This window comes from Thalia democratica, chromosome 3 (genome assembly GCF_965202585.1).
Source record: "Thalia democratica chromosome 3, ktThaDemo2.hap1.1, whole genome shotgun sequence".
In the NCBI taxonomy this organism is placed as follows: domain Eukaryota; kingdom Metazoa; phylum Chordata; class Thaliacea; order Salpida; family Salpidae; genus Thalia; species Thalia democratica.
In genome coordinates this window covers 47,197,024-47,212,772 of record NC_139167.1, presented here as the reverse complement: position 1 = coordinate 47,212,772, position 15,749 = coordinate 47,197,024, and the positions used below count along the sequence as shown (strand labels likewise).

Sequence of the window (15,749 nt, the reverse complement as noted above, 5' to 3'; positions counted from 1 at the left end):
TATTCGAAAAATTTACGATCAAACTTTAATTATCTGATTTAAAGTAATTAATTTATATTTATTAAAACTTAATGTTACATTTTTTTTTATTTTAAGTAAAACTGATTGTTCTTGTTTTGTTATAAAATAAGAAAACAAGCTTTGATATTATTTTATATTAGTTTTTTATAAACATAATTTTTTAGTTTAATTATCAATACTCAATAATTATCTTAACTCACGGACTGTTTAAAAAAAATTCCAAGTTATCTTATTATATCAAGTATTCTGGTAGTCTAACTGCGTTTTAAAATGTACAACTACAATTAGTTTGGCCTAACTTTTTGTCACAAGAAAAACACTTAATACTTCACTAATACTTTTGTATTCACTGACTGCATATTCTAATTAAGTAAATACTATAACGAAGGTAGAATTATTAAGATGCTTAAGTGATTATCATTGCAGTGAAAACTTGCGTTGAAGTTTCTACTTTATAAAGATACAACTTATTCTGTTTTCTTTTAAGGTAATTGATGAAAAAATATTTGATGATATTTATAGGAAATATTAACAATAAAACCATAACGTAACTAAACAAATTAGTATGTTTACAAAAGAACTGAAAAATTAGTACATTCAAGCTCATTGAAAAAAGAAGTTTTATTGTCTTTAACCTATACTTTAGCTTTTTGTCTATTTACAACTTCTTTAATTACAGCACGGTTTACTACAGCAATAATTGTTTAAGCATACCCACTTAGAAAAACGTTTTATTCAAGTATAAATACTTAATTTTTGGCAAAAACAAAAAATTAATTGTTTTAAAACTCCTATCAGTGGAAAACGCTTAACTTTTTTAAACTGCTAAACTTTGCTTGTTTTTCAAAATAATTTTTAAACCTTTGTTTTGCACAAAAATCAAAAAATTGCAAAGTACTATACATATTAGCTTGATTAAAATCCAATTAAATTACCTAAATTAATACAAAAAAAAATATTAGCTGTCAATTATCAATATAACATTTACGTGCTTTAATGAACCGTATCAATGTTTGAGGTTAAAATTGACTGTTGTGATGTTTCCTGGTTGTATAGTTTACTCTATGCATATTTTTCTTCAAAATCATAAAACGGAGAAAAGATGAAAAACATTTTGGAAGATTTAACTTTATATTTGTTGCACATAAAAAAGGAGGTGTTTTGATATCGACACTCGCTATCGAACGGTTTAGATCCTTTTTTATAAAAAGAGATTTTTAATAGCTGAAAACTTGCAGTACTTTTTTATGTTGTCATAAAATAAACAGATTAAAACGTACAAGATTAAAACAATTTTTGTAGAATTTTTTGGTTTAGACAAAATAAAACTATAAATTTTGTATAAATATTTGTTGTCAATACAGCTGACTTTTATTTGTTACGACTATTTAGGAGTTTTATTATTAAAATTGGAACCTTGGTATAATATTATTATTTTTACTGAGTTAATTTAAGTATAGAGAATAAGACTTATCATTTCTAAAAAATATTTTTTATTATGAATGTTAATGAGTATTCTATTTATAGTTTAGCGATAACAAAAGTAAAAGGGTAAGTTTTTATAGTTTGAGAGATATTGAAGCGTTAATTTTTTAAAGTTATTTATGATGGAGAAAGTAATAGGTTGTTATCTTTAAACTAAAAAAATAAATTACGAAGTTCACTTAATCATAAATGTAAAACCATTTAAAAAAGAAAGCAAAATGTTATAATATAAAAAGTATAATACTATTAATCATCTATGCTTATAAACAACAATAAAATAATTTAAAGGAACAATCTTTAAAACATCAGTTGTTTTACAAAAAAAAAACTTGAGTTACAAGCAAAAGATGAAGCTTTTACAGTAAGAATAAGTTGTTGGTAGTTAGTAGAAAAAAAGTGGTAATATGTTTATTTAAAACACTTATTGTAGCCTCAATATTTAAAAAATTAAAGTTAAATTTATAATAACTAGTTCATGATTTATGCTATAAAGTTGAAACCTTGATTTTGTTTTTAATTACATAAAAGATTTACCATTTACAGGTTCGTCTTATTTGGAATATTTGTCTGCTTACATTGTGAGTTTAAAAGTTTTTCATAACATATTAAACTTGTATTACAATAAAAACCTGTTCAAACAAAGCTCTTTTATAGTTAAATTTTGTTGACTAAAGTTTTAATAAAGTAAATAATGTTTAAATAGGAAGGAGAAAAAAGTCAAAATATAACAAGTTGTTTTAAACTTTGTATGTTCGATTAAGAATTGATTATTTTTTTTTTAATCAATTTTTCAAAAAAGTTGTACATAGCATATTAATTGTTTTACATATTACCCTTATAATAAAAGATAGTAAAATAATTTAAGTTGATAACATCAAATTAAATAGTAGTTAAAGTATTATTTAAAATTATTATTATTCAAATAAACCAGTTTTATTCAAACTAAAAGCTACATTTTTTTTTTAATTAGGCTTTTAAAAACATTTAGAAGTTGTTATAACCTCAAAGCATAGTTGCCATAACTTAAGTTTTGGCTAATCTAACAATTGCAAATACCATGGTTATTTAAACTAATATCGTAATGCGTCTAGTAATCTTTACAATTTAAATGCAAAAACAAAGACCGCTATACTTTCTGTTTATAACATTTCTGGTTTAAAATTAAACTTAAAGTTGTCCACGAGATCATGACAAAATAACATCTATGCCTTATAGTTTATTTAAATTTTCTAAAAACTTCTTAGTTTTACTTTTTAATGAATTTAGGTTTTAAAATTTTCTGAATAAATACTTGTATAAGATATTTCTATGATAAAGTTCTAACGTTTTGTAAATAAAATAAAAATAAACATGAGTAACTTCTATGTACTTAGTTGCAAATGGTATATAAACTATTTCTATGATTTTTTTATTATTATTTTTAAAGTTTATTATTCTGTCTAGCTAAAAAAAGGTTTAAGTTTTTTCGAGTCTAAGAAAAATTTTATTATAAATATACTTTTGTTCTGTAACAGTAATTTTTATACGACTCTCCTACATTAAAATTTAATATCAGGCATTTGTAACATTTTAGACAGTATCTTGTTTATTAGTCTATATAAAATATCAAAACCCGTGTGATCTCAATAAAAATAAAATCTAAAATTTTAGGAAATTATTATACTCTTTATTTAGAACAGGATAGCTATAGAAAAATTATAAGCTACTTTAATGATAAAAAGCCTTAAAGCTAAATACTTTCTATTAAAGTAACACTACAGTTTTCAAATTTTATATGAAAATTTATAATAAACTAGGTTATTTCAATCTAAAACTTGGTATATATTGCTATTAACTGTTTTTAGTTTACTTACTAAAGTTTCCAGTTAATTGACTTTAAATCAATGATCTTTGTAAAGTTAATAAAAATAGTTGTGAGAACTTTACTACTTAAAAATATCCTTTTAGTTAAACAAGTAAAACACTGCTAAAATTTGAAACTATGTATTTTTAATAGTTTCACTAGTTCATTGAATACTTATTGTCAGCTATGAATGTGTTTGATCTTATTTAGATAGTAGCTTATTAACATTAAATACATATGAACCTCATTATATAAATTTTTCTATGCGAAAGTCGAATTACATGACAATTCAAATTTCGACAGTTCGAAATCCGACATTTCAAATTATTTTAAGTACTTAAATGACTATATACCTTGAAAAGTAACTTGAAAATGAAAATTTTAAAATATTAGAAGTATGTCCAAATAATAAAGATTATGATGGTAAAAAAAAAAGAAAATTATTTATTAAAAGAGGTAACGCATAATTGCTAAAAATAGCTTTTACAAAGTAAGTTCAAAATTATTAAGGCTATATACCTAAAAATAAAATGAAAATGAAAACAATAAATTACGTACCATAAAGTCCAATTAGTTAATACTATGCTAACAATAAAACCAGTTAAACATTTGTAAAAAGATAAATTAACATTACTCTGAATTATCAAAATTGAAAATTTATGAATTTTGATTTTTAGTATTTACTCGTCTGGCACCAAAAAAATTATTTTTAATTATAGTTGCGAGATTTCAATCAGTTGAAAGCCACACAAGCTATAACAAATAACGTTAAGCATAGCAGCATTAGCATTCTAATAACTCTGCATTTAAAACCAATAGCTTAGACAAAATTGGGTTTGAATTAATAAACTCACTTTATTTTGAAAAAGTTCAAGAGTTTGTAATAAAAAATTTTAAAAGTGATTTGATGACAACTATATTTAAATCATCAGGTGTTGTTCTCGTCGATTCTAAAAAGTTTTCAAAAAGTGAGAGATTAACTTTTACTCGGGATGTACGAAAATTGATAACTGAGTTAAATAATGAAATATTTCAAGAACTTTTCAACTTTATACCTAAACATGTAAGTTCAAATTGAGTTCTTTGTTTACATGAAAATTAAAATTCTTTAAAAATGTCAAAGGGGCAACATCTAAAAAAGTAATATGTATTTAAAAAAGTTGTCAAGTAAATATAAATAATAAGACTATGATGGTTTAAACTTCAAATGTATTTTATTTAAATATAAAATAATAACTATAACTAATTTATTTTATATATTTTTAAAACTTATTTACGCTATATCTCAAAAAAAAAATTAAGAAAATAAAAATTTTTAAGTAGCTGTAAATAATAAGATTATGATAGTAAAACAAATAGTAATTATTTCATTAAAAGAGGTAATTAAAAATGACTCAAAATACTAAAATTTGCATTGTCGTAATTTTAATAGTCAGAATTTGAATAATCGTGCACTTGAATTATTTCTATTCTTAGGTTCTTTTCTCATGAATATTTTATAAGAAACTTTCTACTCATTTATTGTTTTGAAATATTTATATAGTACAAACTATTATCTTTAATTTAATTATAAATTTCACATTGAATTAAGTTTAAAGTTTCAAGTTAAATTAAAATACTTTAGATATCGAAAGAATATGAAGCAAGAAGCGAGCTTTGTTTTTCCTCTAATAATGTTAGTAGAATATTTTTTTATGTTTAGTTTGTAAACCTTCTATGTTTTTTGTAAAAAGATTCAATTAAAATATTTTATATACTTAAACTATAAAATTTTAATAAAGTAGTATAGGTTACCATTAGTCTTGAAAATTTTGATTATGTTTTTATACAGTGTTTAATCAAGCTTTTTTTTTAATTATATTGTACTTGAACTCTTTTCTAATCATTAAAGCTGTTGTTAATTAAAAAAAAAAACTTTTATAGATCATCCAATATTTAAGTAGATTAACTTTAAACTTTTTCAGGTAGTCTTAAACAATTATTTATATTTTAGTTGGCATGGTTAGAATTTAAATTTAATTAAAACTTTTAGCATTCGACAAGCATGTGGAAACTAACTAAAAAAAGTAAAAAAAAAGTTTGCAAACAAATTTCTAGAATTAATCATTTCAATGATAAGTTTACATCCACCTGTAAAAAAACTGATAAGTTTATAAGGTTAGAAACTTTATTATTCTCTAATGAAAAAAACCTTAGTAGCTTTTATATTTTTATGGTTATTAAATTATTATTATTTTTGTTAATGACTTTAACATACTACCACCATTATAACTACTATATATATATATATATATATATATATATATTGTTTTTTGAACGATAAAAAAAAGCACTCAAAAAATTTGGTCTAAGAATCTAGTGTACAAAGGAATCTTTCGCTTATCGAGTCGTACATTACGATTATTGTCTCAATTCCAATCTTAACAATTCCCTTGAATTATGTTAACTTGTATAACACATAAAAACATATGTTAGTTGAATAAAAAAATCACTGTGCAATTTGGTTTTATTATTGTTATTTTAGCATTAGTTCTAAAGGAATTATAAAAAAATAACAATTACTATTATAAAATAAAACAAATAAACTTACATGTTTAGTATAAAACGTAGAGAAAAATCAATGTTGATATAGAAAATATAAAAATTGCACAGCAGGGACTTAACACGGTCAAAAATGTTACAAGCTGCAAAATCTTTTTAAAAAGCATGTATCTAGCAAGTAAAACTTTTACTCTAGTATTATGTATATATTTACTATCATAAAAAATATAATTTTAGGAGATTATAACTAGATAAAAATTTAGAAAAGAAAAACTTTAAGAAAACAAGCATAAGGAAAATAACAGTAATAGTAATAGTTTTATAAGTAATAATAGTATTAAAATGTTTATATGTAGTATCTAGTTAAATACTATAAAAAAAAATTGTACTTGTATCATATTGTTTGAAAACTTGAACTTTAGTTGTAACTACAACGAGCTAACTATTAATATGCAAACTAGTTTGTACATTTCTTCAAGATTTTATGAACAAGAAACTTGACTTTAAAACTTGGCAAAATAAAACTAGTTTAAAAAATATTATTTAATATTTAAACCAAAAATAAATAAAATAATAGTATGTACTTGTATTTATCATACATAACCTAAAGCAAACAAATTTAAAACAGTTTTAATAAGAATGAAAATATATGTGAATTTTTTGATTATTCAAAGCATTTACACGATATATGCAATAAAAAAGATTTAAATTTATCTGGGTTGACGGAAAAGTTACAACACTATACTGGAGCTCTTAAATGCCGAAAAAGAAAACAACATGTAAGTTACTATTTAAAAAGTTTTAAATAAATTAAAAAGTAATTTTTACCACTTTCCTTTGTTTATTTACAACACGAATTGTATATGTACATTTGAAAAAATCTTAACTAAACAATTTAGTTGTTTTAAATTTAATTGAATAAAAATTTTTTTTTTACCTTACGTCTTACTTCAAGGTGATTTAAAGTTTAATAAACCATGTATTCAAGTTATAGAAAGAAACAGATATGTTTCTGTATAGTTACAATTAAATCAAATGTTTTCTTAATTGTATAAATAGAATATAAAACTATATCCAATTGTTAGAAATCTTTAAACTTAGAAAAATAAAACTTTGTATTAAACAGCTATTTAATTTTTTTTCAAAGCTATAAGACTGCTAAATAAAAACTTTTAGACATTTTTCGAGATTCTCAACACTGAAGAAAGCTGTGAGAGTATACCGTTTCTATTGGTAAGAACTTATTTTATAATTTATTACAATCATTTCAAAAAAAAAAAGCTATGAAGACTGTGATAATGAGTAAATTTATTATTAAACTATGTATTTTCGAACAATTTTACAATTTTTTTTAGGATTATATCACTATTTTCACTAATTTCAATAACTATTGTAGATAAAACATCTAAAAATATTTTACCATATCATGACTAAATAAAACATAATTACAATTCAATAAATCTTAATATTTTATTAAAAACAGTATCCTTGGACTTTAAAAACACGAATTAACTCTTTCATACTTAAATTTATATATAACTGATGAATTAATAGCACAAAACGTATTTATAATATATTCGATTTCATATCTGAGGAAAAATATAAACAATTACAAACCTATAAAGAAGTATTGTTATATTTATACACACCATGTTTCCTATTGATCTAAATTTAAGTTTACAGTTCAATAACTTAAGTATAAGTTCTAATTTAACTATTTTTCTTCGTAAAATGTATCAGTTTTTAATTTTTTTTTAAGTTTAAAAAAAGTTTATTTGAAAAGTTTATTTGAAATGAAGTATGGTATGCATAACTTAAACACAGAACTAAATAAAAATTCGAGTATAATCAGAAACTATAAACAAATATAACAACTGTTTGTATTTGTTTTGTGTACAGATTTTCAAAAGTCAAAATAATAAATCAAATTCCATTTAAACAAACAAGTAAATTTCATTTATTTTGAAGCTATAGTAGTGTTTTTAAATTTTTTTTAGATATTATTTGTGCTTTCTTGTAAAAAAGATTAAGCTTCTAAACTTGTATTTTTGAAACTAAAGTAAAAATCTGTTGTTTTCTTTAATATATTTTATATTCGAAATATATTTTTATATATTTCATACTTTTATATTGTTTTTCACAATATGAACAACTAATATCAATGTTTTCAGTTTAAGTCGTAATATTCATTTCTTAGTTGCTATAAAGTTTACCGAACGCTTATTACCTTGATAATATAACAAAAGTAAAAAAAGTGATATTTTTTTTAGTCTGTTAATTTAAGTAGTTTTAGTCTAATTTTTATTCATAGAAATCTTTATTTATGTACAAACTTTACTTACTTTTTTTTTATCTTCAGACATATTAATCTATTTACTTCAAAGTACTTTTTTATTGAATGGATAATCGGGTTTAAGACTACCTAGTATAACTTAATTGAAGTATGTAAAATGAAAATGAATGTTTTTGAAGTATGCTACTTATATCGGTTACAAACATAAACAATTTATATCAAATTTTTCAAAAAACTTGTGAAAAGTTTTTAAAAAGAAAAATATTAAACTTACTTACTTTTAGTTCGACTCTTTGTAAAATACACAAACAGTTTAAAGAGTTTTTTTACAAAAAGTATAACACAAAAGTATGTATTGTAGTTCAGTAGTTATAATAAAAATAAACTGATATTTAATTTGCAGTTTTTAATTAATGAAGTTTACGAAAAAATTGAAAGATCATTTATACGTCTTCACTTCCTAACAACTCTGTGCTAGAGAGAAGTCATAGAAAAGGCTTACGTTCATTTTGTTATAAAAAGTATTGAATGTTCTCAATTAGTTTTATAATCATGTTTTATTTTTATTTTCACAGTATATATAAATTACTTGTTAAAAAAAATCTAGACACCTAATTACAATAGTTTTAGTTCAACTGTTTGTAGTTTTTCCTGGACGAGACGTAAAAAAGTAACTAAGTGGTGTGCGACTCGATAACTGAAAGGTTTTTTCGTGCACCAGGTCCTAGGATCGAATATTTTGAACATTCTTTTTGTCGTTAAATAAACAAAAAAACTTGTATTTATATGTTTTTGTATTTGATAAACTTTATTTTTATAATAAAAGTTTATGACAGCAATACTAGTTAAAGTGGGAACGGGTCAAAATTGCACGGGCTTACTAAATTGCACGAGGGGACTAAACTGCACGAAGATAAAATTGCACGAGGGCACACAATTGCACGAAGATACTTTTGCACACAAATTTCCACGAGGCTACTAAATTGCACAAGTAGATAAAATTGCACGAAGATACTTTTGCACCAAGGGTCGATTTTGCACCAGTTACAACTTTGCACGAGAGTAAATACAAAACAAAAGAAATATATATATAAGAAAATAAAATAAAATTAAAATTGTTAGAAAAAAAAGCTACCGACCGAAGGTAAGGCTTAGGGGTAGCAGTGATAGTAAAAAAAAAATAACAATAATAAAAAGAAAAAGCTGCTGACCGGGAGTAAGGGTTAGAGGTAACAGTGATACTAAAAAAAACTAAATAAATAAATTAAAATAAATAAATAAATTTTATAATGAAAAAGTTAAAAAAAATCAATCCGTGCAAAAATGTCTTCGTGCAAAAAAGTCTTCGTGCAAAATTGACCCTGTGCAAAAGTTTCTTCGTAAAATTTAACTTCGTGTAGTTTGATACCTTCGTGCAAAAGTATCTTCGTGCAATTTTATGCCCTCGTGCAATTTCGTACGCTCGCGCAAATTTGACAGCTACCCAGTTAAAGTATATAAGATATTGTTTGTAAAGTATAAACTAATATTTATTTACTTAAACTACAAAAACCATAGTTAAGAAAATTTTATCAAAAAATTTGTTTTATCTACAAAAAAATGCAAAAAATGTTGTACTGCTTTAGTAGAAAATCAGTAAAAAAAGATTATAAATTTTTTTATACTTTTACAAACTCAATTTTTGTGATATCAACTTGAAAATATTTTTTCTAAAACTCCAAATTTAATTTTGCTTTTAGTATATAAACTTAAGAGGGTCTTACTGACTAAATTTGGTTTGTTTTTGCATATTGTAAACTAAATATTATATTTTTTACTATTTAGTAGCAGTAAAACTCAAATGAAAAATAATTTCAATTAGTTAACTACCACTTAAAAATTTAAAATTCTGTAAGAAAACATTAAGCAGATCAAAAGTTAATGTTCTAAAGACGAATAAAAAACTTTTAACAAACAAAATTAGTGACGATAAAAAGTTTTATAAAGTATTTTCATCAACTAAAAATATATAATACTGTAAAGACACAACCTGCATAATAAAATAAAAATTACATGACAAAAATAAATAACAGTATAATAGAAAAAGTTGTTTAATAATTATCTTGTAATAAAGAATCTGTTGATAACTTTGTTGTAAATAGTGATGAAAAAAAATTACCTTTTTTTACTACGTAAATAAAAATATGGTTTTAATTTAAATAAAACAATAAGAAAAGTTACACAAGACTTTCATGAAAATTATTAAAACCCTTATATGCAAAAAAAGTGTGACTCAATTTTTCTTACTAACCAAAATTTACACTACATTAAAAAATATAAAGATCTATCTTTATTATTTCATAATTGTTTAACTAGAATTGTAATCAATACCTGAAAACTATTACTAGTACTGAAATACATATGGCGTACGATTCGATAACCGAAAGGTTTTTTCGTACAACAGGTCATTAGACCGAATTTTTTGAGCGCTTTTCTTTTATTGTTCTATAAATAATATCGATGACAATGGTGCAGTTATAGTGTTGTTTATTAGTCTATTGAACAACAACAAAACAACGCTCAAAGTGTTTGGTCCTAGGATCTGGTGCACGAAGAACCTTTCGGTTATCGAGTCGTACACCACGGATACCTTTTAACGGATAACGTCTTGTCCAGGCCAACGTGAAATTTTAAACTTTAAATCTTATCAGACTGTTCGAAGAACCTAATAAAGTAAAAAAATATTTTTTATATGTTTCTTTTAAAACAATAAGTTACTTTTGTTCAACAACTAAACATTTAGTTCGATTTTTTTAGTAATTACTTTACTTCAGTTTAAAAAATCGATTCTTTTTAAAAGTTATAAACAAGAGAACAAGTAAAGCATATATAATTTTAATATAATTGTTTATGACCGTTTTGCGCATCGTGTTTAACAATCAAATCGTCTTCAGAAACAATAAAAAGTTTGATACAAGTTAACAAAAAACTATGATCAATCATACCACTTGAATCATCAGACCACAAGCCCTTGGTAGACTGACACCTGGGTTTTTGTTTTTATTGAAACTCGTCAGAGTCAGTTGCAACTGAAGAAGTCTCAAACCAAAGTTTGGTATAGCAAGAACTTAAACAACATTTACAAGTTTTCTGACATAGTAACCAATTTCATAACTTAAGTTCATTTGTTAGGATATTTAAAAATTAAAAACTCTCTAACTGTAGAAATTAAAATATATTTTATTTAACTGTATAAATTTTAAAAAAAATATCTTCTATTTCAATATATTGATACAAGAAACGACAACAAAAATTTTCTCAAAAACACAACTATTTTCTAAGAATTTTTATCAGTGCACTAATAAAAGTTTACAAAATAAAAGTTAACAAAGTTAAATAAAGTGTACATAATTAATCAAATAAAAGGTAACACAATTAAAATTCAACAAAGTGGCTTACTTAAATAAAGAAACAAAGTAATCGACTTTTTTGTTTGCATAAATTTAGATTGTAAATATGTAAAAGTATAACTTCCATTTAACCAAGTTCTAAAATATAAGAATCTTTTTTTTTATGTACTAAAGCTGCATCACTGTAGCTCTTTACACAAACTGGATTTTTAATCAAGTGCTCTGCTATTGATGAATATTTCATAGTATCATTAGTTATGATACCAACAGACTTTGTTTGACTGATAATTGTATTCAGAACACTTTTTGGAACATTTTCTTTGCCTATATATTTGACCTATTAACTCTTTGAGCAACAGCATTTAAACGTTTAAATAACACAGTTAGTCTATTTGATAGGTATAAGATTTTTACCTCTAGGACTAAGAACTGGTTTAGAAGCATAAATTAGTCGATCTTTAGCTGCATAGTAAACTTTTTCTGTTGTTTTCTTTGTACAGCTTTTAAATTGAGTTGGTTTAGCACCAATATAAGTGTAACTCGACATTTTTAGGGCAAATAACCATCCATGTGGTTCAGTTAACTACTTTCAGTCTTTAGTACTTTATCAATCAAAGAACTTAGATATCAATTCTATATAAATATTTATTTTTTTACAACTTCAGGTGAGCAATTTTTCTTTTTCTATGAAACAAAACTTTATCGAATTCTAATTTTCTTCTTGAAATTTATTTTTTAAAAACATTAACAATAAAAAAAGTCCTTTAATTTTACAACAAATAATGCTATAAAATGTTTATTAATAGAAGAGCACATGGACGAAAATCTGGTTTGTGCAAAAAGCTACAGTAAGAAAGTTTTAGCATATAAAAAAGTTTAAGTTTTTAATCTGGTTAGAATTATGGCAAAACTTATATATATTTACAAGCCAACTATAAGCAAACAAAAAGAACTCGATTAATCAGTTTTTTCTTACTTTGTTTTGTTTAAGTCTTTTCTTTGTACTTTAAATTTGTTACATTTTATGTTGATCTTTTCTCTACGTTCGATTTAGTTTTATTTAATTTTATTTTGTTCTTGACTCGAATAGAGATTTTATAAGTTAAAACTTATGTAATATTACAATAAAGCAGACATTGAAGAAATTTATTGAGATATGTTTGTGTTGTTGAGAAAAAGTTCATTGTCTTATTTGGTATAAATTACGTATGTGACGATTTCTTGTAGTTTTTTTTAAGAAAATCGGCATGGAAATCTAAACAGTAAATATTTGGGAATAAATGAAATTTCATGTGTTAATAGACTGATGCAAAGTAAATAAAATAATAAAATAGTTAATCAAACAACTAATTAAATACTAAAACTGTTCTTGTTTGTGGCTTCAATCATATTTGTGTGTAAATTTTGAGGTTGGTTGTTTTAGATTTGGTTTTTAACAATTTTGGTAATCAATGCAGATACTTTGTATTTCTATTTTAGTTATTTAAGGCTTTAGGTACATTATAATTATTATTATTGATGTTGTTATTATTATTATTATTATTATTATTATTATTATTATTATTATTATTATTATTATTATTATTATTATTATTATTATTATTATCATTGTCATTGTCATTGTCATTATCATTATCGTTATCGTTATCATTATCATTATCATTATCATTATTATTATTATTATTATTATTATTATTATTATTATTATTATTATTATTATTATTATTATTATTATTATTATTATTATTATTATTATTATTATTATTATTATTATTATTATTATTATTATTATTATTATTATTATTATTATTATTATTATTACTATTATTATTATTATTATTATTATTATTATTATTATTATTATTATTATTATTATTATTATTATTATTATTATTATTATTATTATTATTATTATTATTATTATTATTATTATTATTATTATTATCATTATCATTATTATTATTATTATTATTATTATTATTATTATTATTATTATTATTATTATTATTATTATTATTATTATTATTATTATTATTATTATTAAAATTATTATTGTTATTGTTATTATTGTTATTAATATTGTTATTATTATTATTTTCAAGTGACTTTTTTATCGCAAAATGGCTTTTAGTAATTTTTTTTTAAATGTACAAAATTACACTGCCTGCTGAATCATTTTTTGTTCAGAGTGGGCTGCAAAAAATTCTGATTAGTGATTTTAGCGTCACTACACCCGAATTGAAAAGTTGGCTTAATCTTTCTAAGTTTTCTAGTTTGCCAGCACAGCAATAATTTATAAGACTTACTAGTTTATGTGCTAATAAGTAAACTAAAAATAAAATAGTTGTAGAAAACATACAAATTGACTTATTGTATACAATATAAAAAACTACCAATATAAAAAACTTTTCATGTTTATATTTTTTCATTGTTAGTTTTTATTTAAATTTCTAGCAAGTAAAAAAACTTTCTTATAAAATTAAAACTTTCTTTAAAAAGTAGATTTATAATTTTTTTAGTTACATGTACAAAAATTAAGTGTTACTTTCTTTTAATTTTTTATTTCAGTTTCAAAAAGTTATATAATACTAAAGTTGTAAAAGTGTACTTTTAGAAGAAAAGTAAAAGTTTAAAAAGTTGATTAATTTATTATAAAAACAATAAAAATTTTTTTTACTAAAGTAGTTTTTCAAAAAAATTTATTTGACCGTCTATTTTCGGTTTTTAAAAACATCAAAAGATGATCTAAGCAAAAACTCTTCAAATCGCCTCGCGCTAGCTGGCATAATTTTTGGTGTAGACTAAGAGTGGACAACGTACGACCCGCGGAGTGACAATGACCGGCTCCCAAACCTTTTATAAATTTAAATTGAATCCGGCCCGCGGACAAAAATGACCGGCCCACGAGTGAAAGTGACCGGCTAAGCATTTTCAAAATTTATATGAAATCCGGCCAGCCAATGTGAATACTACAAAATTTGTACAAAACCCATTTTTATAATTTTCATTAAAGAAAAAGTTCAAAACTAAATGAATTGACAAATTTTGTGCCTTAGTTAACAAGTCAAAGTTTGTTAACTTAAAAAGGATGGCAGGTAAGTTACTAGTTCTGTTTGGGTCTACATACATTTGTGAACAAAAATTCTCAACCATTTAAATAAACAAAAGTAAGCTACGTTCAAATCTAACTGATAACAATCTGCGATTAAACTAAGAATACTTACTTTGAATATACTTCCAGATTTCAAACAACTTGTTTAAAACTTTGATGATCTACAATTGTCTTATTCTATTTAGTGTAACTGTTTTTGGTAAACTCTTTAAACTTTAAGTTTAAGATATAATGTGACAGTTTTATCTGTTAGTTTTTCGTTTAGTAATATTTTCATTAGAAAAATTGATCTTAATCTATCAGTCTATCAAATTAATATATATATCATTTTAGAAATATTAATTAATATCTTTTTTCTTTTAATGTTTCGTTATTTTATATTAGTACTTTTATATAAGTATTTTAAATGCATTGTTTCATAACATTATTTTTAATGTACAAAATTTAGTTAAATTTTATTAGTTGTTCATAAATGTTTGATATTTTTAAGGTAGAAGTATTGAAATTTCAAGCTAGAGTAATTTTTTATCTAGGTTTAACTGTTTTTTAAATATGTTGATATAAAAAATTTCATTCAAACATATAATTTTCGTTGCTTTTTGTAAATTTTCAGACATACTTTGTTTTAAAAAACAAGTCAAAGTTTTCAACATCAAAAAGATGACCATGAAGCTAGTTGTTTAGTTCGAGACTTTATACATTTGAAAACAAACATTTTCGACCATAAACATCAACGAGGATGAGCTAATTTCAAACCTAATCGGTATTCCAGTGCTCTTTCTGACAACTTTAACATCTTATCAGCCACAAGTATTCTATCGACTTCTTTTATTTTCTGCTTTTTATGGTAAAACTGTTTATTATATCAGAATTATTCGTTATTTTTTTCTTTTATATGTGCAAAAATAATGTTTGTTTGTTAGTTTATTTGAATTTAAAGGTAGTAGTTTAATATTGTAATGTTACTTAACTGTTAAATTAAATATTAAATATGCAACAAAATTAGTGATCCCAAATTATTAAAAATTTTATCGTATTTTAGCTTTAAATTTTACGCTCGAGTAA

General features: G+C 22.9%; 1 protein-coding gene across 1 annotated transcript; it reads left to right on the top strand.

Moving 5' to 3' along the window:
- The first annotated feature begins 1,618 nt into the window (after nt 1-1,618).
- LOC145831620 (uncharacterized) lies at nt 1,619-8,964 on the top strand. The gene is made up of 8 exons (XM_082938927.1): nt 1,619-1,867; nt 2,050-2,084; nt 4,282-4,412; nt 4,974-5,024; nt 5,382-5,506; nt 6,519-6,669; nt 7,067-7,123; nt 8,587-8,964. Exons 1-8 carry the CDS (start codon nt 1,854-1,856, stop codon nt 8,659-8,661), a joined length of 639 nt encoding a protein of 212 aa, XP_082795053.1. The 5' UTR covers nt 1,619-1,853; the 3' UTR covers nt 8,662-8,964.
- Nucleotides 8,965-15,749: the final 6,785 nt, after the last annotated feature.

What these genes read in the sequence shown, in the direction of transcription:
- LOC145831620 (XM_082938927.1), top strand. An exon ending in AAAACTGATAAGTTTATAAG is followed by an intron (nt 5,507 to 6,518) that starts GTTAGAAACTTT and finishes AATTTAAAACAG; the next exon opens with TTTTAATAAGAATGAAAATA. An exon ending in GCCGAAAAAGAAAACAACAT is followed by an intron (nt 6,670 to 7,066) that starts GTAAGTTACTAT and finishes AAAAACTTTTAG; the next exon opens with ACATTTTTCGAGATTCTCAA.